Source organism: Cebidichthys violaceus, unplaced genomic scaffold, assembly GCF_023349555.1.
Source record: "Cebidichthys violaceus isolate CVI_PGR_0920_01 unplaced genomic scaffold, fCebVio1.0.p SCAF_12, whole genome shotgun sequence".
NCBI classification, from domain to species: domain Eukaryota; kingdom Metazoa; phylum Chordata; class Actinopteri; order Perciformes; family Stichaeidae; genus Cebidichthys; species Cebidichthys violaceus.
This window is the reverse complement of record NW_027176285.1, coordinates 2,138,128-2,161,040: the sequence shown is the minus strand read 5'-3', so window position 1 is coordinate 2,161,040 and position 22,913 is coordinate 2,138,128. Positions and strand designations below refer to the sequence as shown.

General features: G+C 43.4%; 1 protein-coding gene across 2 annotated transcripts; it reads right to left on the bottom strand.

Annotated features, from left to right (window-relative positions):
• Positions 1 to 1,670: 1,670 nt before the first annotated feature.
• hook3 (hook microtubule-tethering protein 3) lies at positions 1,671 to 21,467 on the bottom strand. Of its 2 annotated transcripts, XM_068705890.1 has the most exons (24): positions 21,332 to 21,467; positions 16,978 to 17,063; positions 16,755 to 16,827; positions 16,425 to 16,475; positions 16,170 to 16,302; positions 16,001 to 16,068; positions 15,753 to 15,815; positions 15,167 to 15,250; positions 12,780 to 12,943; positions 12,548 to 12,688; positions 12,213 to 12,300; positions 11,980 to 12,093; positions 11,734 to 11,844; positions 11,538 to 11,622; positions 11,348 to 11,417; positions 9,600 to 9,740; positions 9,196 to 9,283; positions 8,049 to 8,083; positions 7,800 to 7,882; positions 7,512 to 7,612; positions 7,288 to 7,392; positions 7,012 to 7,083; positions 6,121 to 6,257; positions 1,671 to 5,952 (listed from the first exon to the last, which is right to left on the bottom strand). In XM_068705890.1, the coding sequence occupies exons 1-24, from the start codon at positions 21,386 to 21,388 to the stop codon at positions 5,940 to 5,942; spliced, it is 2,163 nt and encodes a 720-aa protein (XP_068561991.1). In that variant the 5' UTR covers positions 21,389 to 21,467; the 3' UTR covers positions 1,671 to 5,939. The 2 variants fall into 2 exon arrangements, with proteins under 2 accessions (XP_068561991.1, XP_068561992.1); XM_068705891.1 differs by having other exon boundaries at positions 1,671 to 6,257.
• Positions 21,468 to 22,913: the final 1,446 nt, after the last annotated feature.

Sequence of the window (22,913 nt, the reverse complement as noted above, 5' to 3'; positions counted from 1 at the left end):
ATCGGACAACCTGCCGTCATGTTTCAAATAACAGAGCTTGTGTCTGGACCACACGAGTGGAGTCGTGTTGGTGCTGCTGCTTGTCCACCCTATTCATAATGTTCATGACTCACTGTCTGCCTGTGGTGCTTTTACTTTTTTTTTTCTCCTCTGATTCCTTGAAATCCTGATGACAAAATGGAACAAGCTGGAGCTGGAACATACGGTAAAAACCTGTCAGAATGTGAGGCGGGAGCGTGTCATTTCAAGGTTGAATGGACACTTAACAATATCCTGGAGATGTTCTTTGAAAGGCAGAACAAGTGTCATTTTCTGATGATTATTTTTGCCAGGACACACACTGTACGTTACATTACAAGATAACATCACAAACAAGTCAAAGCAGGGACAACCACCCTACCGTCTAAACTTTTAGTCGTTTGTTTTTGGTACCTGACTGTTATGAAATGAACCATCAGCACACGTGACTCGACCCAGGTATGGAAAGTGATACCAACACTGGACTTTAACCATCCTCTCCCCTCCTTTCAATCAGAGCCGTCATGATGGAAGTGAGTGAGAAACCTGAGGAGTGTATTTCTATTGACTCTGGACCTCTGCCCGCGAAATGTCGGGAGGAAGCACCCAGAGGCTGAGAGAGACAGAGAAGCTCTCAGGAACGAAGAACGCAACACGAGATACGTGGGGCAGTTCCTGCGTCCGCGGCCTCGAGGGGCATCCGGGCTTCATGTCCCAGGCAGGGATGCGTTTGAGCGCACAGATTCAATTCAGAAGCGAAGCAGATACCGGAAATCAGAGTTCACCGCGATACAAAGCTCAAACAGAACTATGACAAAATTAGTTCTGTATTAACCAGAGTGGTTATCGCACTAAAGCCACGGTTAGAACGGCGGGAAAGGCAAGTTATTATAAGGGAAAACCTAATCGGCATTCACCACATACTGTAACTATAAGGCGAAGCTTAATTCTGCATTATAAATCAGAGAATGCCTGACATGGATGCTGTCCCATCTGTCAGATGATCCAATGAAAGCAAAGACGCACTGCTGGAAGGCGTTTCTAAGAAGAGGCTGAAGAAAGTCAAGTTCAGGCCTGTAGTGAATTTGAATCCTGTTTTTGTTTTTTGTGGACTTTGCAACGTAAGGATTATATGTGTGTGTGTGTGTGTGTGTGTGTGTGTGTGTGTGTGTGTGTGTGTGTCCTGCCCCAAATGCTTTTGTCCCGATCTCCACTTGGGGTCAGCGAGGTGCACAACAATGACCCAACATTGACTTATTACCTGGTAAAAACGGTGAGAGGAGACTACAACAATAAACTGTTTCTTATCCAGGTAGCTGGCGAGCGGCCATCTTTGTTGTGATTCCAAAACAATGGAAAAATACTTTTTTCTTTTTTTCATCATTCAGCAGATTGGAGTATTTATTTCCATCCAGAGGTCTGAAGAACAGAATGTATGCCAAGCAGATACTGCTGCTGCTTCAGGCCGGTCAGCTCCAGCTCCATGAAGCCTCGTACATTGTTTATATACAGATATGAGTTTTGTGTGCAAACAATGGAATTTGAAGTGTTTGTCCACCATAAATAAAGTTAACCCGTGAAACCAGACGCTCTGGATGTGTGTGGCATCAGATTGCATGATTTGCACAAACAATAAAAACAGGACAAGCAGCCCGTTTTATACAAGCTTTATTTACAATGTCATTTCCACGTTCTGCAGTGTAGGAAGCACGTTTTCATCAATAGGTCCTGATCGGACAGACGCTAACTGAAATCCATCCAACTTGACATGAGTTCTATATCCTCATTCTCAAACAGCCAGACGCCTCCTCTAGCACTGCCACATTTAGTATGTACATAGTGTGTTTGTATACAAGCAATATAAAACTTGGCAAATGGAAGGTTATTTGCTACTTCGATAAGTAAAGAAAAGTTTTCAATGAGTAAAAAAATACAGCAAACATTGCACGCGTAGTGTTGCGATTCTGTTAACAGCCTTGTGTTCGTTTTCGTCCCTCCGATACACGCTTGACGGTGCAATTACAGTCAGGTAACACTAGGGGAACCCGGGAGCTCATCGCTAGCTTCGGCATGTAAGGAATACGCAACATTATGACCGGGTTTTGTAAAGAATACTGCAATCGTCTCTATTTTGTTCTCAAAAAAAAAAAAAAAAAAAAAAAGAATATCTGGAAAGGATTTTGGGGTCATAGCGTTGAACAGTACATCAAGATGTCACCTTTCCTTCTTTACCGAGAAGAAATTGGCATAAATAAGGTCTGAGAATGACGCAAACTAGCTGGTTTTCTCAGGTTGCGTTACTGCGATGACCTTTCCCCCGGTATCTCATTATTCACCAGTAACAGTATTTATTTACACAGACACGGATAACGACAAATTACAGTGGCTGACTTGATGCGGGACATAGGAGGACATTATATGCTTTCTCTCAGGGGATATTACACAACAGACAATGTTTTCATTAACATCCCTGATATGATTTTAAACAGGTCAACCACAACGTGGATGTGTTCCATTATATACAGATTTCTTACCAAACCAATGACTCATGAGGATGGACGGTTAAAAAAAGAGTTCTGTGTAATATAACTTACAGCTGGATGTTAATGGCAAGTGGTTTCCTAAAAACACAGATCTGGACAGAAAAACATCACGACTTTAACTTTGCAACTGATTTATACTGCAAAGGCAGACTGTGTCGCCGCTCCCTCCTGGAAAACAAATCTATTTGAGTCTCATTTGATCAAGATGGGTTAATCAAACGTCTGAGCTGACTTCATTCTGAATGCAACAGCTGATGAGCCTTCTCCCACAGACAAACTATTTCAAACCATCTCCTCCTTTTTGTTGCATAAGACAAGTATGTAACAGTATCTTCAACTCCATTGTAACAGTACAGGTGGTGATATAATAATACTACCGATGTAAAGTAAAAAAGAAAAAAAAAAAATGTAACAACACTGCTGCACAAGCGCCGAAAGAAGAATAAATAAGCCATTAAGATAAAAATGCACGGCATGAATTAAACCAAGGTTACACAATAATACATTGATGAGTAAAATAGGTCAAAGTACGGAGAAGAAAAGCCCTCATTAAGCCTACTCCATGTATGGGTATGAGATTAAAAACTTTCTTTCTTTTTTCAAATAACACAAAACTGCTCTTTAAAAAGGTAGTGTGCCTAAGTGTCTTTAGTCATAAAAAGACTTGTTTTCTTTTTAAATATATTTTAAACAAAGGCACTAAAATACGAGGATTCAACCATCTCGTTCCTGTGAAAGATGTTTGCACTTATTCCTATAATATGCATGAATCCTCAGCTCCAGGTGTGTGTTCTTTATAAGTCAACATACCTATACCACGCTCTGAAAATCTAATTTAAATAAGACATATATTTAAAAAAAAACGCTACACACAGTGTACAGCAACACCCAGTTTAGGTTCCTCATTACCGACGTTCCTTATCATCCTGTAAACTGCATGTTTAAGCACTCGACGCCGAAACCACATATTTCTCCGTGAAGTTGCATTAAGAGACGACTGTATAGCAGTGCAGGGTTACTATGAAAGGTATTGAATAAAAGGTTTGATCTGTGATCAACAGGATCCTTTGAGATTGTTGCCGTGGTTTAAATAGTAAGCCCTTTCCAGGCAACACATTGAAAGCACCGGACATTAGCCTGCGTGAGCTAAAGTACGGTTTCATTCACTTATGTTTGTCAGGAAACTATTCTACTGAATTAGCGACCGTGTTTTATGGTAAAAATGTATAAAAACGTGTGACAAAATGCACCGTAGTCAATGCACACAGTAGTCAACTACAACCGCTGTATAAATGTGCATTAAATGAGGATTTTATGGAGAAACGGATGCTATGCGGACATTGAATTCCACTGAAAGAAAAGATGCAAGTAGGCTTAATGGAGGGCTTTCATCCCGTATTAAAAGCATATCTGTAACAATGTTATTCATTTTAAAAAACACTTATTTTGCCATCCTATGCTCCGACTGCAATCTGTCCAAAAGCCTGCAGGACGTCCCGGTGATGCCCTGTGCGCTCCCCTTGATGCACTAACTAATACTTGAGGTAAAACCACTTCTGATTTGCAGGCTACACCTCTCAAATACTGCTCTCCCATAGAGTAAATAGAAACAGATATGTGGAAATATGACATTGAGGTATCCTGAGGCAGCCAGACAACGTCGAGTTACACCAGCTTGATTGACAGACTGCGCTGCTATGTTCTGCCCCTGTCCTTGGTGTTAACATACATTAAAGTGTAACAGACTTGATGCGGTGTGGAAGCGCGAGCAGGTATGTCCAGGAGAGACAAAGGAGAGGAGAGGAGGGGAGAGAGCAGGAGAACATGAGGAGCAAGGAGCTGGGAGGGTGGGGAAAGGAGTTTAGTTTCTGGCCTCCTTGAACCTAACACTGCAGAGGGTTGTTAGAGCTCATGCTGCTGTTACTGGTGCGCCGGTTATTCGCAAAGTCGAGTCAATGCAAAGTCATGCAAACAGTAGGCAGGCGGGTAGTTCATGCATCGCGTGAAGACAGGCCGGGCCAGACCACTCAAGGCTTAGCCAGCTCACTGGTGCGCCAGTCATGCAGTGACATTGCTGTTGAGAGAGAGAGAGAGAGAGAGAGAGAGAGAGAGAGAGAGAGAGAGAGAGAGAGAGAGAGAGAGAGAGAGAGAGAGAGAGAGAGAGAGAGAGAGAGAGAGAGAGAGAGAGAGAGAGAGAGAGAGAGACGAGGTTTGTTAGCTTGAGATTCTGGCCTTGATCTCAACACAAGCGAACGAACAGGCTCAACCCCAAGGCTTCTGAAAGTCCACCGTGTTAATAAGAGAGCGTTCACGATGCCAATGACAACGTAAACAGAGTGGAACAATGAATGGGTTAGAAGAAAAAGGACAGGAACAGCTGCAACAAGCATATTCAAGATGTCTTGTGATCCGCAAACCAAGTCTCAAACCCAGGATGTAAAACTACCTCACGACTAGATTTCCCCTTCAACACGTCGTCGACCGAAATACTGCGGCGCGCGTATTGAAATGTAACACTATGGCACATAAGGTGTCGTCTGGGACAACCTGGTAAATGCTGGTGAAGCTAAAAAAAAAAACTACGTGAACTGATGCGTTTCCCCAGTTTGCTTGACGGTGGCTCCTTAAGAGAGAGATAATGAAAAGCAGTCGACACGGTTAAGCTGAGGATTGTTGTTACAGCTGAAGCAGTAACTTTACGTTAACGTTCACAATTATTGCTGCACTGTTACCTGGTTTTTTTTTCTCCAAATCATGAAGTCCTATTAGAGATCATTAAGACCATTTAGCAAGCAAATGGAACACTTACATGAGATGAAGCGACTATACATCTTCCTATGTATTTGTTGCTCAATAGTGCATCTAAATAAAAAAAAAAAACAACAAAGATAATGACACGGCAGGAGAGCAACTTATCTCCATTTGAGGAACAAAATTCAAAACGTTGAACACATTGAGAATTGCTACATCAGAAGAGATGAAACAGATATCGCAGGACAGAGAGAGAAACCAGATGAACCTCAAACGCCGTGACAAGGTGGAGATGTGCGAGAGTACGGCACGAGAAGGCAAGAGCGGTTCCTCGAAAAAACAGAAATGGCCGCGACTCGTCGAGAAGACGCGATTCTTCTCTGCCTTTTCGGGGTCCAAATGACACTGCCGGGCAAAAGGTTTGCCACAGAGTAGAGGTTGAGGAAGGTCAGCGGCTGAGAGGGAGGAAGAGAGGAGGTTCGGGGCGATTAGTCAGACCCTATGGAATATGCTGGGGGTGTTAAAAGGGTTGGAGCCTGGCATCACAGGAGTCATATGCTTTGTGAGGGGGAGGAAGAAAAAAAAACAAATGTGGTGCGAGATTTTGGGCAGCCTTGCCTGGCATCTCTACCTCATGGATCTGATCAAGAAGAAAAAAAAGAAAATCAATAGGCGGAATGCAGGAAAACAAGAACGTCCATTAGAAATGAATGCAAATAGCGTGCCTCAAAAAAAAGGAGGGCACGTCTATGGCGTGTGAGTTCAGGGGATTTGTGGCGTTATTTGTTCTGCCCTGCTGCCCATCTACCTTGCGGTAGCTGGCTGGACGTGGCCTGGATAGGAGCGGCGTGTGCTGGTGGCTTGTCTCTGCCGCGCCAGGAAGGACTGACCAGAACCGGTGTTGGCAAGTCTGTCTTCAGCCGCCTTCTTCTGCAGAGACATACCCTGAGGAAAAAAAAAAAAATAGGGAGGAAGTGTCGTTATCGCCCTTAATGGTCTTTATCAGGAAACAATAACGGCGAGTAGATGGAGAATCAATAGCGGCGTCTGAGCCAGAGCCAGAACACACGGAGGAAAGTGAGTCACCACAGAACCAGCTACCAGCAGCGCAACAATCGTGATGATGAGGAAACAAATTACCTTAAACACAATATCAGGTCCTATTTAACAATTCATGAACATTAACACCAGCTATTGATCAAATGTTTAACGGAGGAAATGTCGATTGCTTTTTAAAAAAACGACAATAGAAGAGCAATGCTGCCCTCTGGTGGTTGAAATGCCTTCTTGCATGACTTGTAAAAAAATTTAAATTACTTATCTATATGATATTTGGTCAATTCTACAAGTTCAAAATGCCCATCACTATCCAAGAGCACAATATAACTTAATAAAAAAAGTTTTTGTCCGATCAGAAGTCCAAAACCTCAAGATACTCAATTCTCTATAATAAAAGTGGGGAATTCTGACTTTTGAGAAGCTGGTACTTTCAACGGTTGATGCATGTCCGCATAAAAATGGCTTCAGGTTCTATATTACTCACATATATAACTCATTATTAATGACAGAGAGAGAGCGAGAGAGAGCGAGAGAGAGAGAGAGCGAGAGAGAGAGAGCGAGAGAGAGAGCGAGAGAGAGCAAGAGAGAGCGAGAGAGAGAGAGAGAGAGAGAGAGCGCGAGCTGTGAAGGTCCTTCTCACCATATTGTACCAGGCTGACACGATCAGCTTCTCCTCGTAATCTCTCTGGGTTTTTGTCTTGTCTATCTCTTTCTGTTTGGAGAAAACATGAAAACACACAAAAGAATAAGCAATGCAGGTGCTGCTTTTTTTTTTTTGAATGGCTTCCATTATGTTTTCACACACTTAAACATGCGTCCTTCTCCAGTCACTGCTCATCTATAAAAGTGGACTGGTTGACCCAATCGAGTCCACCGCTTCCCTGCCCCGGATCATCCAACCCTAATACTTGATTACCTCCAATGAGTGCAGCATCCTGTCCTTCTCCTGCAGCTGGTTCTTAAGGGCCTGGACTTCTGGACCCGAACCCTGGTTCTGCTTGGGGTCCAGGGTCCGGATCACCTGGAGAGGACACATTCAAATCACGTCACATACACTTTCTTGTTGAATCTGCACCCACAGCAAGCGTCCCTGGTGACAATGCACCGCGCAAAAGATAGTCCACCTATGAATGTACTCACACTCTTGGCTTTTTCCAGGTATTTCTTATATCTCTCCTCCATCTGCTTCATGTCTTCATCTTTCTTCTTCAAGGCGTCTTCCAGCTCCTCCACTCGTTGAGCTGAGAGGCAACAACATAAAAGTTTAGGGGTTTTTTTAAGCTTAGTTTATTTGTCCTTTGCTACGAGAATGCACTGAGCTGTTGCATGACATCATTTCAAATTCTAAAATGGAAAGAACAGGTGTTCAGAGAGGATGGAGGTCAACAGGCTTCAACTGCACTTCACACACTCGGAATTCAAACTCACAGCTGCTGTTGTATTTGGGCTCCATTTCGTCGATGAAGGCGTTCTTCTTCAGCAGCTCGTTGTTCAACTCTCGTAGTTTCTCCCTGATGAAGAGTACAAAGCGCCAATGTAAAAAAATAAATAAATAAATGTTCAGGCCTGGTTTTCGTCTAATATTTCACATTAAGCATCCCAGAACATTTCAAATCTATTTATGTTGATTTTGTTTATATGCAAACATATTTCTGGGTTTGTAAAACGGGAACTTACATGTGCTCCTCATATTTCTTCTTCAGGATGGAAGACTGAATGAAAAGAAAAACAAAAAAAAGGATATCTTTTATAACGTTACATTCCAACCTACACAACAGATACAACTTGAAATAAAAAAAGACTAGAAACACGTAAAGAGGCACTGTGTTGGATAAATGCAGGAGCTGTTCTCCATCTTTATACCTGCAGCCAGTGTGTGTACCAGGTTTGTTCTCTCGCTTAGTCGAAAAGGACCTTTAAAAGTTGTCATTAAAGGCACCACAGCGTAACAAAACTCTGCACACGGCCCCCCTCATCCAACAGAGGGACGTGTGGAACACAACAGGTGTGGGTAATGTTACCATGTGGTATTAAACTACATTAACAAATCTAGAATTTAGGTAAATGAGGCAACCGACAGACCCCAAACCAATACTTTGGGCTGGGAGATGAAACGATTATTTTTGTTTACAATTCGTGGATTTTTCTGGTTCATTTTGTATGTTCGTTGATTCTGTACCAGTGGAATCCACTATCCATGTGGTGTGCAGCAAAAATCACATCTCTAAACAAGAAAGAGGAAAAGAGGAGAGTTGGGTTTCTAGAGACACAAAGAACTGACTACAGATGCTTCTCTATTTCTAACAGGAAAAAGAAGACGCTAGCTAGCAACAAAGCAACTACTCCGTTTGTGCAACAACTCAGTGTAACAAACGCATGAAGTCATTCTATGATATACGCAAATGTGTTACATTGAGAGTTGTGACACATCTGTTTCATGAAGTCAAACGGCTGACATCTTGAAAGAACAAAGTCTACGAGAGGGAACTTGTGAGGAATCACAAAGTCATACTTACTATAGTCTGTGAGTGGAAGCATTATTTGAAAAGAAAACGCACAAGTATTTCACTGAGAGGCAACAATCATCCACGCCACAATTAAGTGCAAATGTAAAAAGTACATTTGTACTTAAAAATGGACTTAAATAAAAGGTTTTCCTAGAATATTCCTCCATAATTGTGATGTTTTAAATATACATATTTGTCTTGTGGAACATCTTAGTTGTTGTTTTTTTTTTTTGAAATGTGAATGTGTGGCTGTTGGCAACATTTCGACTGGTATCAGTTATGCCTCCACAAAGCAGAACCCACATATCGGTACTTACATCATCTGCTTTGGAACCCTGTTCTTGAAGATTCTTGTGCAGCTCCTCTACCTGACCCTGTTCCTCCATCAGGCGCTGATTGATCAACCTGGATAAAAAGCACAAAAGACCGGTTTGACAAACGCGTTTAAACGCAACAACGAGCGGAGAAGCAGGCAGCGGACTAACAGGGCATCGACTAAAATTCCAGTACAGACAAATGAAATCCCTCTAACCCAGGGAAACACAATCAACTACATGAACACAACAAAAGATGCTCATTCAATTTCAATACGATACTGAGCACAGGAGGGGGAAATGCAATCGTGTTTTCAGAGGCAAACAGAAAAAGGAATCAAAGCCTCCGGGTTGTTTGCTTTCGCTGCTAATGCTCCCAGGGTTGCAGTGCTGTGCTCTCTGCTGACCTGTTCTCCGTCTCCAGTTCATTCTTTCTTCTGTTGGCATCCTCCAGTAGACTCTGCAACAGAGCGATCTTCTCATTGTCTGAGCCCTCCTGGGCCAGCTTCAGCATCTTGTTCTCATGCTGAAGACGAATCAGATGCTCTCTGGAGAAACACATCGGGACGTCGGCAAGTGTTAACTCCAAACAGCGCTGATCAAACATAGACGCAACAACCAATATGGGTTGTTATACCTGTATACTGAACATTTACCTAAACAAAGACCACCGGTGACAACACATTTCTGTATGCACTGCTCTCTGTGTATTTATTCTATCTGTCCCAAGTTACTATTTGACACAAACTGGGCAGCGTCAGTAAATATAACGTGAGAAGTTATCATTTTAATAATAAATTCTACATATACCCCTTATGCAAATAGATGCAACACAACTGCTGGTTCAGTCTAGTTAATACTAACTTCTGTACTGCTGCTGTAATATTGCCAACACAAAACTGGGCAGAGATATTTGAGATACTTTTCCCCCTCAAACAGATAAGATGTGTTATGTCTAGGATCTTTATTTTGATAGAGTTGAGTGTCTGTCCTTCCTGGTTCCTGTGTATTTTAGGGCGTGGCTGCTGACTCCTTTCCAGCTAAAAGGACTGGCTAAATGTTTCCAGATGAACTCACAGCCGCTGGCTAGCAGAAGGTCAGGCCGGGGAAGGCAAAGGACGACTAGAGAGGAGGTTCCAAAACAGCTTATTGGGAAAATGTTACAGCGACAGGACCGGATTTCTTTTGGTCGAGTTTCAAATCCTGCCCTGCAGGACCTAAATTCCAGCTGTTGTTGGTGCTGTTTTATGGTTTAGAGGAAACTGAGCCCCGGATGCTTTTTTTCTGTCAAAAGGACACAGCCTGGTTCAGTCTTCACACTCACTGCTGGGTGCTGAACTGACAATCACAAGTGAGCATGAATCATCGATTCTCTATTTCAACCACAGTCATTCTCGTTTGATATCTCACATGAAACACTGCTATTGCAACATCTAACTTCCACCTCTGCAAGCTTGCAGGGTATGACATCACCTCAGGCCACAACAGTTGAACTTTACTTTTACCTCCAGAGAGTAATGATGAGTCTGGACTGGGTTAACTCAAGTACTGTTTGTTTGTTTTTTCCCCCCATTAGTAGCTTGAAGAGGATTTCAAAGTAAATCCATATGTATTTTGGTTCACGCATGTTGAAAAGAAGGAAAAAAAAAAATCCAGGCACAGTATGCAGCCAGCAGTGAGGCTGATGTAACTCACACACAACTATTACATAACTCCTACAGAGACGCTTCTATTACAGCCAAAATCATCCACTTTAAAACAGCAGAGAGAGCAAAAAGAGAGCCGCCCAGAAACCACACACACACACACACACACACACACACACACACACACACACACACACACACACACACACACACACACACACACACACACACACACACACACACACACACACACACAGTCTGATGTGTGTCTAGCACGCAAGTCGCTACATCGGGTGCCATAAACTGTTTCCAGGTCTTTTTAAATACATTTTGTTTGACAATATTTAGCATTTCTTAATCGGGCAAATACTTTGACGTCATATTTCTTCCTCTGTAACCTGCTGAATATAACTACATGACATGATCTGATATTTGTACTCCCATCAACATTTCTGTATCTATTTAAGATCACTTGAGTGAATCAGAAGCGTGGGGTTCACACAGCATACCGAATCTCCGGGGTGGTGATCTCAGCAGCCAGCGAGTCAGAGCCGTCGTTGCCGACCATCGGGAACAAGCCTGTAACAAAAACAGACAGCGCCGTGAGCACAGGGTGAAACCAAGTATATTTACGCTTGACCAAGTAGATCACGGCTCAGCTCAGCTATTCACATTCAGCCACGCGTTCTCTCACTGCACCTGATGTGAGCTGTCCCTCCTGGGCTTGGACACAATGGAGCTCCTCAATAGTCTCCTTCAGGGAGTCTCTCTCCGTACGCATGCGCTACAGAGGGACAGAAAGACGTGGGAAGACGTTATGCAGAAGATACGATGAGAAACACTGCAGGGTCTGCAATGAAGCCAAGAGAATATCAATACGATGAATTGTACATACATCTTTTTCTTTCTGAAGAGAGTCCACTTTCTCTTTGACGCGTTTGTACTCAAACTCCATCTTGTCGGCCTTTTTAGACTCTTCCGACAGTCTGTTCTGAAGTTCAACCACCTGTGCAGAGAAAGAGCAGACAACGGAAATACATCATCTCTTAAAATATACATATGTATACATATATGTGTGTGAGTATTATATGATAACAGATTTACAAGTTGCGGTCAGTGTAAATGGCTGCTGGTTGCTCACCTGTCTCTTGTAGGTCTCCAGCTGGCCCTTGGTAGCGTTCGCCTTCCGTAGCTCTTCTTCCAAACCGACGTTGCTCTGCATCAACACCGTGTTCTTCTCCTCCAAAAGCTTATTCTGGAATAGAGCGACAGAAACGTTTAAACTGTATTTGTTTGTAGCTCGGACATAGCAATACTGCCAGCTGTTAGAATGACACAAAAAAAGGTTATTGCTGCCGCCTGTCGTCTGCGTACCTGTCTCCTGAGCAGCCCCATGTCCTCCAGCTTCTTCTTGTAGTGTTCCACCGTGCCCTCCAGCTTTGACACTTTGTCTGATGAATGCCTGGGGAGGGAAACAACAGGCGCTGTCATTTTGTGACGTTACATTCAGAAAGAAGGAAAGGAGACAAGTCTGAAATAACAGGATAGTGGTTCAACAATACATCTTTTGTCTTTCCTCATCTCCTTTTTTTTCCCCCTGACTCATTCTATTTCCATTTGACACTTCACTCGTTTAGTGTCGAGTTCAGTTTGCTGTACTCTGGAACTCTCAGTGAGTCGACAGCCAAGACTTTGCGTCTCCTTCTCACCTGAGGACATCCATCTCGTCCTTGAGAGACTGCGCTTCATCAGCCAGAGACGCAAGCTCTTCATTCTGTGACTTCACGTCCACGAGTTCCTTTTCAAGCTCTTCACAACGGATCCGGTAGTCATCTTTTGACGCCTCCAACCTACACAGAATTAGCAGCGATCGTCGTTAAAATCCGATTTGGACGCCAGCATCGGTCAATTCAACTCTCTCTCCTTCCATCAACTCCACACCTGAACGTTTCTTCCTGGAGTTGCTCCAGTTGTGTCTGCAGCTGGAGGTGTCTGCGTCCCGCGGGGCTGTTGATGTCCTCTATGGAGTCCGACTGGTTAAGTCTCTCCATCAGGACCTGGTTTTCTGCTAGTAAACTGCTCTTCTCCTCTTGCAGGGCTGCCACCTGCGGAAGGGAACGCGAGCGAATGGGAATGCAAAAAGAGAAACCAGAAAAGGGCAAGAAGACATGGGTCCAGTAGTGAGACAGACAGGGATTTGGATAACAGGAAAGGTGGAAGAAAAAAAAGGGGTGGAATGGAGGATAGAGGGATGGAAAGTTAAAGAGAAGAGAGAAGAGAAGCAGAGAAGGGAAATAAGTTAGTTTTTCAAATTGTGTCTCTCAAACTACTACGCAGTATTGTCTTTACGGCATTCAATCCATTAGGTTGTTCTACTGCAGCATCGCTTCTGGTAATAAAGCAAGCGCACACACACCAACGACACTTCAACGGGGGAAAACCAACAAACTCCAGAGAGGGCTGCACATGGTTTGATGTTGTCTTCTCCACGCGATAAGACAGGCTATCAAACTCCACACGAAGCAAAGCAGAAGCGGATCCGTGGTTTGAAACGTGCCACTAATGACTCATTAGTACGTCTGTTTGCATCTCACAAACACAGGAACTGATCTTACTGTTTTTGTTGAGAGGAAATATATAGGAAACATATTTGGAAGATGAATAAGCAGCAGGGTTATTGTCAAGTTTGTCTGATTGCCTGGCATGAAAAGATGAAGCAATTACCACATATTTTAATGAATCAACCCGGTGTAAATAATCAGGATCAAGTCCAGCCAGATTATTATTATTATTATTTTTTTTTTTTATTTTTTTTTTTTTTAAAAGGTTCTTGATGTTCTTTTTTTTTTTTTTTTAATTCAGGGGGAAAAATGGTAACATCACATTACAATATAATATACAGTATGTGTGATATTTGTAATATTTGACATATATTCAGCAGGTTTGCCAAGAACACACTCCTTCCTGGGATTCCCCCTCACTGTCTACTGTTGCTGAGGGAGAGCAATGAAACACACAAGGGTCAGGAGACAAAGGGATCATTAGTGAAGGGGTGACAACTGACACACCCACAGCAAACTTCAGCTGAGGCTGGTGTGCCCCATGAGGACCATGTGTATACGTGTGCGCGCACACACACACACACACACACACACACACACACACACACACACACACACACACACACACACACACACACACACACACACACACACATGCACAGATAATTAGTAGGAGGGGGGTCTGGAGTCCACAGGGGGATGCTGTTGCAAGCAGACTGAAAAAAAACAGGACTATTACACACACACACACACACACACACACACACACACACACACACACACACACACACACACACACACACACACACACACACACACACACACACACACACACACACACACACACGGAAAAAAAGAGACGGAAAGAAAAGAAAGTTTGGATTTACCCTCTCTTCTAGCTCATTAAACTCTAACCTCAGTCTATCACGCTCCTCTTGGACATGGAGGGCCTTTAAAGCAAGGCACACAGTGAGGAAATAGTGAGGAAATAAGAGGAAACCGGTTTAAGACAGGAGAGCAGGTAACCCTTTAAATCACAGCTCCACTTTTCTTTTTCCTGCAATAGCTGCGTCTTTAGTGAGTCGCTGTAAATAAATATGTTCATTGATGATCATCTGCTGCGAAGACAGAGACACAAAGTGTGTTGATCTCTTGTTATCACGCGAGTACGGGAAAGTCAAATCAGACGTGTTACAGTTACAGTGTAATAATGCAACAAAAAAAAAAAAAAATGGAGCTGCTCTTAAAAGTGTAACCAAAGAATAGCTGTGAGAAGTATGACACCATCAGTTAGACACACAATAAAGCTAAAATAAAGTGATTTAAAGTTAGTTATTTGTATGAATACTTTGAATATGTTCCTGCAAAATATACAGTTACTGTACATAAGTGCTCATTCATCTTGAATTGCATCATCACTGCACAGTTAGAATTGGTCAAGACTAATGAGTAATGCCTGCCTTAAATTATACACTTAACCACAGCTGTATTTATAACAGTATAACAATACCAACATGTTTAACACTTCATGAAGACATAGACCAAATAGTCCTCTCATATAATAATTTTATCCAATATTACTCATGTCAATTACTCACATACTCACTTTTTAATAATGTGCCATTGTGATAACTAACTGACCTATAGAACCTCTATGTCTTTGGGGTTACAGGACAGGAGTACCTGAGCACCGTGCTGTGGTGACGTCTATAGGACCAGCAGTCAAACGGCCTAAAACATGGAGGGTTACACACGCATACAACCAACCTGCATGTCAAGCTCACGACACCGCTGGGCAATCTCTTCCTTGGTAGACAAAGCATCATTCAGCTCCTCTGCTGTCTTCTTCAGCTGAGAAACGAAAGAAGAAGGAAAAAATGAATAAATAAAAACCCTGCAGATTTTGTTGAATTTCCACACAATGTATTTGAATAAAGAAACAAACACTTATAACCTCAAGGAGATGTTGGAACAAGGACTAAACAAACATTTACCCCAGATAACAGTGCGAGATGTTGGTTTTCAGGCAGTTTGTACACAGTAATGATTGCACAATAGCACAGCGCTTCTGCTGAGGCCAGCTTCTTTTGAAACACCCAGCTGTTTTACAGGTCTGTGGCCAAAAAGGAGGAGGGTATAACATCGGTAGAGGCAGAGATCAGAGGTGTGTGTAACGGCTCTAGTGTTGAGGTTTCAGTGGAAAGATCCAGACGCCGGAGTTTGTTCAATATTTCACCTTTAAAAGTTACATTTAAACTCAACATCTGTCTAATCCGAGACCGTTCTGATGGCCCTGTTAGAAAGCAGACGTGCGATTAAAAAGCACCACGGTGAGGTTTTGTCGTCTCCATACCTGTCTGTCTAGATCCACATACGAGTCATTTCCTCCCATCACAGGAGTCTCTTTGCTCATCAGCTGCAGGGACAAAACAAAAACAGGGTTACGGGTTAGAAGAAGTTACGCGTACGTAGCACCTTAACGCCTCGGTTCAGTAATGATGACGACCACAGGAGTAGCATCCGCCATCCCCCAAAAAAATCTGACCAATCCCACCTTACTCTCATCATGAATCAATTATTCTAAAAAGCATAATCGTTCACCTCTTGGATGGCCGTCATCACAACATGCTGCACCGACTCCTCCATCATCATTATGGTCTGGATGTATTCTAGAGAAGTAGAGAAAATAACGGGGGGGAATGTAAGCCTCTGAGTCAGTTGGTGATGTCACAGAACATTGTTTCTAAACTGCAGAGTCCGGGATGCGCGCCTTGTTTCTGTTCACAGTTGACAGCACAGCCCAGTATAAGCTGGAGCATCCTCCCGAGCTCTGCCGCGTCAGAGTGCTCCCCGATCAGGTTGACGTCTGGCAGTGTGAAGTCGTTGATGTGCTGGCCTAAGATCTAGACGGGAAACAAAAAGCATCTCAACAATCAAAACTGGATTATCGTGGCCTGTGTTGTGCTAAAGGTTTTAAGGGTCACAACTTCTCCCTACAAGCATGAATACAGTAGGTTGTTCTCACCTCCTGGTTATAGTCTAGGACGCCTTTCAGAACTTTCTTGAGATTGCTGATCTGAAACAAGACAGAATTTATGTAGAGATATATTGAATATTAGACAAACTAATATACCTATACAGTAGCAAGAAATAATTAGAATTTTTCTGGATAAATAGCTTATTTATTTAAACATGGAAAAGTCCGCTATGTCATTTGCTGATGGGGAAAAGAAGAATCTGGCCTCACAAAACATATAAACCACACACACACACACACACACACACACACACACACACACACACACACACACACACACACACACACACACACACAACTAAGGAAACGTATTCTTACCTTTAACCTCCAGTTGTCCCCAACCTCTGGTTTGATTCTACTGATCCAAGCGTCGTTGAAATACACGACATCTCTAGGAAATTCAGATGCACAAGAGAACAGGGCTTAAGGGAACTTGAATGAGAAAAAAGGCTGACAGTGACGGAGTCTTACTGAATATTTCAATACGTTCATGATGTTTATGCCGTTTCTCATACACCGAAGGTTGAAGAGGACAACTTACATCTTCTGTAGAGCCTGGGCCATGACGAGACCGCCCGTCAAGTCGTCTACTGTCTTGCATGGAGCCTCCACTCCAAAGGTCTGGATCTGAACAACAAACACACACATAGACATGTTGAGTGCCGGGTCCTGCTAAATGTCTCTCAACTGTGCCGGTCCGTCTCGCTCCATTTCCATCTCTTTTTTTCCCAGATCCTTTTATTCTCACTTGGCAAGTCATCGTTCCCTTTCCGTCCTTTATATCCTTCTTTATCACAGGCTTAAAGTCCGTTCCTCAGACACAAGTTCATACTTTTCTGTCCACATGCCAGAGGAGGGGAAATTGAGAGCAGGAACGTTGGAATTCTGACAGAAGGAAAACAACGAGGTTTAAATTCTGCCTGCGCGTCGGTCAGCCGGTCTCACTTTTCATTACGTGGCTCAACATGCAGCTCTCCAGCCCTGAGTCACAGCTTTACCGAGAGCAGAGGGCGACAAACAAGGCATTCAGCAGATCGCCCAAACCGTCTGAGAGGCCGCCTATCAACACAGGTCGAACCCTGACGAAGCTCTCCGCATGGAGCCATTGGGTTGAACTGAGCAGAGCGCTTTTAGCGAGACTCAAGACATTTTCAGCCACTAATATTAAACTACTGGCTGTAGAACATTTCTTCTTAAAATAAAGATGACGCAAGAACATCTCCAATGACTGCGTGGCCGTAATCTGAGAGCAGCAACACTTCCGAGTGTCCGGTAATATCCCTTATTAGCAGAGGCAGAGGTCAGTAAACAAGAAGACATTTGACACTGTGTACAATCGAGGACACGCTTCACACGGCACCAAGTCAACGTGACACAAAACAATACACACAATCAGTTAAGTTCAGACAACCTAAATGTTAGTTTTTTGTAGATTCACAGTTGGACATCAAGTGTACAACCTCTGCGTAACTGTGAACCTTAAAAATGTTACACATGGAGTAAAACTGATCCAATAACAAAAAAAAAACATTTAAAATGTGGTTAACATCGACTTCTTGGAACCTCCACTCAAACTACAATTCTCCTGAATAACTTGTGTGACAGCTTTCAAAGAGGACACCCTGAAAACATCTGTATTATTATTCCTATTTCCATGAACTATCACTTTTTTTTTTACAGGTAGCCAAGCACCAATAAGATAGCGTCTCTGTGTATCAGTAGACAGCTAGCAGCTAAAGCCAACCTCTGGCCCAGAGCCAACAGAAAACAATCCCCCCCCCCCCGATTACATAACACGGGTTACCAATGAGAAACTGAGAAAACCTGACCCACTCCAATTACCCTGCCAAACTGAAACTACAATCTAAAATGTCACATCACGCTCAAGCCTGCACCCTTCCTGTGACGCTGAGGTGTCTTGTAGAGTGGGTTACATGCTGACTTCCTGCGTTTGGATACTAACACAACAATAAGTAAGCAACACTGTTAAATTACATTAAACCGAGGCATGTGCTGAGGTCCAACACGTCCAGATCTGTTGCACACAAACAGTATTTGCAACCCCCCCCCCTTTTGACGGTGCTCTATTTTTACACCCTACACTATTGTTCCCAAGCAGAAATAGGTTTGCATTGCCACAGCTCCCCCATGCTTGACTGCATGTTCGGTCAACAAACCTGTGGTGTAACATGCTGTACTGGAATACAAAGCCTTTAAACAGAACGTATGCCCATGTGATGGGCCATGTGAAAGCCACAGTGGAGCAGTGCTGGGGACTTCCTTTATGCAGCCTGTGGGACATTGTGCCGGCACTGGCTACCTGTGAAAGAAGCCCCCTTTTTGCCAGCTGATTCAATTATAAAGCAGCGTACACCACATGACACATTGTACTATTGTATCTGCACTGTGTCGTAAGGTTCTGTTATTAACGCCCAATCTTTTTGTGTGTGAGCTGCAATGTGATGATTGAAAACCAATTAATCTGGATACACAGGCATCATGTGATCGGAGGGATTTTGAGGTTCTGGTTCAGCTAGAGTTGCTCTTGTTCCCAGATTACATTCAGTCCGCTTTGATCACATCATCCATAGCAATCTGCTTAAAGGGAAGATAAGAGGGCTAAGTTGAGTTTAGCTGAAAGAAGTTCAAGTCTGACAGTGTATGAGAACATATATACGTAGAAACAATTTCATCCAGAAAAAAGCTTCACCAAAAGCTGCATTTCCAATAACACCCTTTCAGCATTCTGAGTCACAAATACTGCTGTAATGACAACAGTTTAGTGGTAGCACAGAAAATAAACATTAGAAATAAAACATAAACTGAATTCCTTATCTATTAGAAATTACTGTTTTCTTTCTTCTTTTTTAAACACAGACACAAAGCAATAATAAGAAAAATGCATTGGCTTAATTACACTATTGACATATACAACTCAGGAAGCCCACACCTCAGAGTGTGTGGAAACAGCTGGTGAGGAGACGGTCTAGCTGTGGGAAACACACGCGTCACATGACTAGACCGAGTAATCAAAGGGAAGCAGACACTTTTCCCTCTAAACTATTATGTCCACATTAGGCCTCATCATACAGCATATCAGTCAGATCTTTGTTTTGACTTTACGTGTCCAAAAGGAAGAACAGCACGCCAACGCCACACACGCTATCGTTGGACAATTTTTGACAGTAAACAGAAAACCAACGTGCTCGTGCATTAGCGTCCGTATTCATAACTGAAATGACAAGATATGTGATGCAGCTAAGGCCACATGAAGAGCTCTGCTTAACTGAAATCATTCATTTCCTATATCAAATATGTCCATATAAACAAATGTGTTTATATGGGTAAAAAAAAAAAGGGGGGGGAAAATGAGACATCATGTTTTGCCAAGCGACTAAAATGTCACGAGATCATTTTATCACTTGAATAACATTATCTTATCTTATTAGACAAACTGGTTTACTTGACAGACAAGAGCTGAATAACCTGGCTGACAGCAGATACTAAAGTCAAAGATAAACTGTCACTTTGGCTGACATCTGGTTAGATTTCCCACACTGGTACCATCGGAACACTTGAGGGGACCCCCCCCCCATAGCAGAAAAGGTAGCCTTGATATCTCCACTGCTATTATTTCGTGAGGAGGCACAGCCTCACACGCGTCGGCAACAAATCGGTCACGCTCGGCGCTGTGACTTCACGGTTAACAGGTATGTAAGGAATGTTTGCCAGCGACATCATTACGACGGGCAAGAAGAAAGGAAACTCTTGAGTTGCAACACCTGAGCCAAGCTATGACAGCGAGAGGCGGAGGCATCGGAGGTGAATGTAGATGTGGCACTGAATAAAACCCACACGGTCTGACGTCTCAATCTCACTACACAGATAAGTCACACATTGATTTCAAGTATGATTATGGGACCACGTGACTATGCAGGAGGGTCGCTTGCTTGTACTGAGCTCTAACTAAAACCAGTACTACTACACTACTACATTTAAGCCAGTAGTGTATGGTGAAAACATGGAAGTACCTATACACAGTTTTCCATTAAATGACATGTCAGCCAATCCATTCACAGTCCTGTACACATCTGAGTAATGTCTGCGGTGAAGGTTGAAGCATCACAAAAGGATGTAGTCAGTATAATTATCGCCTGTTTCCTGTCCAACAGTCTACATCACAGTTCAGAGATTGTGGACTTTTCTTCAGATGTGTGTGTGTGTGTGTGTGTGTGTGTGTTGTGTCAACAATGCAAACGCGCTAAAATATCCGGATCATGTGATCCTGATCTGATGCCCCCTTTTTCCACTTGGTTGCTCACACACACAATTGTACACATTTTTTAGGGTATCGTTACAAAAGTCCAAGCCCGGGATGCCAGCCTGTATTTCACATTTTGACATCAAGAGCAATGGGGAAAGGGAGATCGGACAATAATCATGCATTGGTCAACAATGGCAGGAATTCAGACATGGAGCTGTAACGTTGTATGCTCAATCCAGAGGAGGGGGGGGAAGACTTCGCTAAGAAAGCGATAAACCATAACAAGGCCAACGTCTCTGCCATTAAATCCACCCCGTTACAACATACAGACAGAGCATTAGAAAGTTGAGCTAGCTAAACACCGGACTGTACGGGGCTAGAACCACAGTGATGTTCGTGGCCGGGTGGAAGGTTTTCCCGGCAGCTAGCGGACAACACATCAGCAGCTAAAGCAGCAAACAGCTGGCCTGCATACGTAACCAACGTGAGCCTGTGTGTCATTTTCCTCTAGCCTGCTAACGTTACCGCCGCTAGCTCATCGAGCTAGGAGTAGCCTCGTATGCTAGCTCCCAGACAGAGTACTGTCTGTCAGTGAAAATAAACCCCCCGAACTTCACGTTTGACCACCTACCCATGTCAAGAGGCTTTCACAGAGTTCCATTCGATCCAAGGACCCCGATGTAGTCATCGTTGCCTAACGTAAACCGACTTTGCGTGGTGTACAGAGCCTGAAGTTAACAGTCGGCTTCATGTAACGTTACTCCCGATATTTCTCCGTCACGTCGGCCAATAGTTGGGTTCGCTGCTTCGCAAGTCCGGCGTCTGCCGGGGGAGGGCTGGTGGGGGCGGAGTCTGCAGTGCATATAAAGAAGAAGAAAAAAAAACTATAACAGAAAAAAATCCATAATTTTAAATGTTGCTTTGGGACAGGAATGGCAACGGCATGGAGGCCAACAAGCTTGGTAACACAAATGTGAAGCTGTGTGTTGAAGCTGCATTTACAGCCACTTTCAAAGGCAACAAATTAGGACTTTTTCTTGCTGCAGGGCTGGATGAACCTGCTGGGACCCAGAGCAAAAAATGAGCTGTTGGCTAAAGTTTTGGTAAAATGTTGAAATGAACTTTGGGCCGGTTTTGGTTTACTGTCAGGTAGTGGTCTCCAACCAAGTTAAATATGGACGGTTATGAGAGGATTACCAAACATAGGAAAGCAGAAAACCATAGCCAAAACCATAACATGACATTTGTCTAATTCCTGCTTTTTCTTCTTCTTGTGAATTACTGGATCATTTCACCTCTTCAGGTTTCTAAAATAACATCATAGACTTACAGCAAAAACGGAAGTGGCTTGTGGTATTAATAGCTGTCTCTGCAGTGTCAGACTCAAGTTTGGGAAAGCGCACAGCTGACTCCCCTCTGAAGGAAGATTTGGGGGCTGTGCTCAGAGACAAGTGTAACGCTTGGACAGAATTGTCTGGAGCATCATATGACCGCCAAACAATAAGTAGTGATTGTCATGGCAAGCATCCTGACTGACACCTCCTTATGGAACCCATGAAAGAGGACGATTATGTGGTTATAGTCTCAGTCACATTGGAGCATTTTCAGTGGAAACCCGTTGATCTCGAGGAAGGAGAAGAGAGAGTGTGTGTGAGATAGAAATTACTTGTATATGTGTTATCTATTATTATATTCTTTTTTTTTGGGTGGGGGGGATTGTGATGCAGTTTGCACCGAAGCACCGACTCTCCCAGCAGCTACAGTATTTTCCCACCTGGGTAAGACTCTCACCTAACCGGTTCTCTGCTGGAGATGAGCTGCAGCTTTTACAACACATGCTGCTTCAGTTTGCCTGTCAAAAACAAGAAGGGTGGAGGCTGCTCAAACACCCCAGAGACAAACTGGAAGACACGCTCAGCGAGGGCCAAGGAGAGGAATGACAAAGCTCGGCATGTGCCACGCCTTACAACGTGACATTTCCAAGAAGGAGCCGAAGCTGTGGAACACACCGAACGTATTTTACATTTCACTGTTAATCCGCCACATTAGCCCTAACCGCGGTGTGTTTCTTCTACTTTTCGTGAACACGAAGGCCGGTGCTTGTTCAGCAGATAGAGGCTCAAGGATACAGTTTCAGTCGGCACTCTGAAGCAGCCGTTTTCAGAGGGTCAGGATCCCTTATGGACTCTCAGTGACTTTAGGGTGCCAAGCAA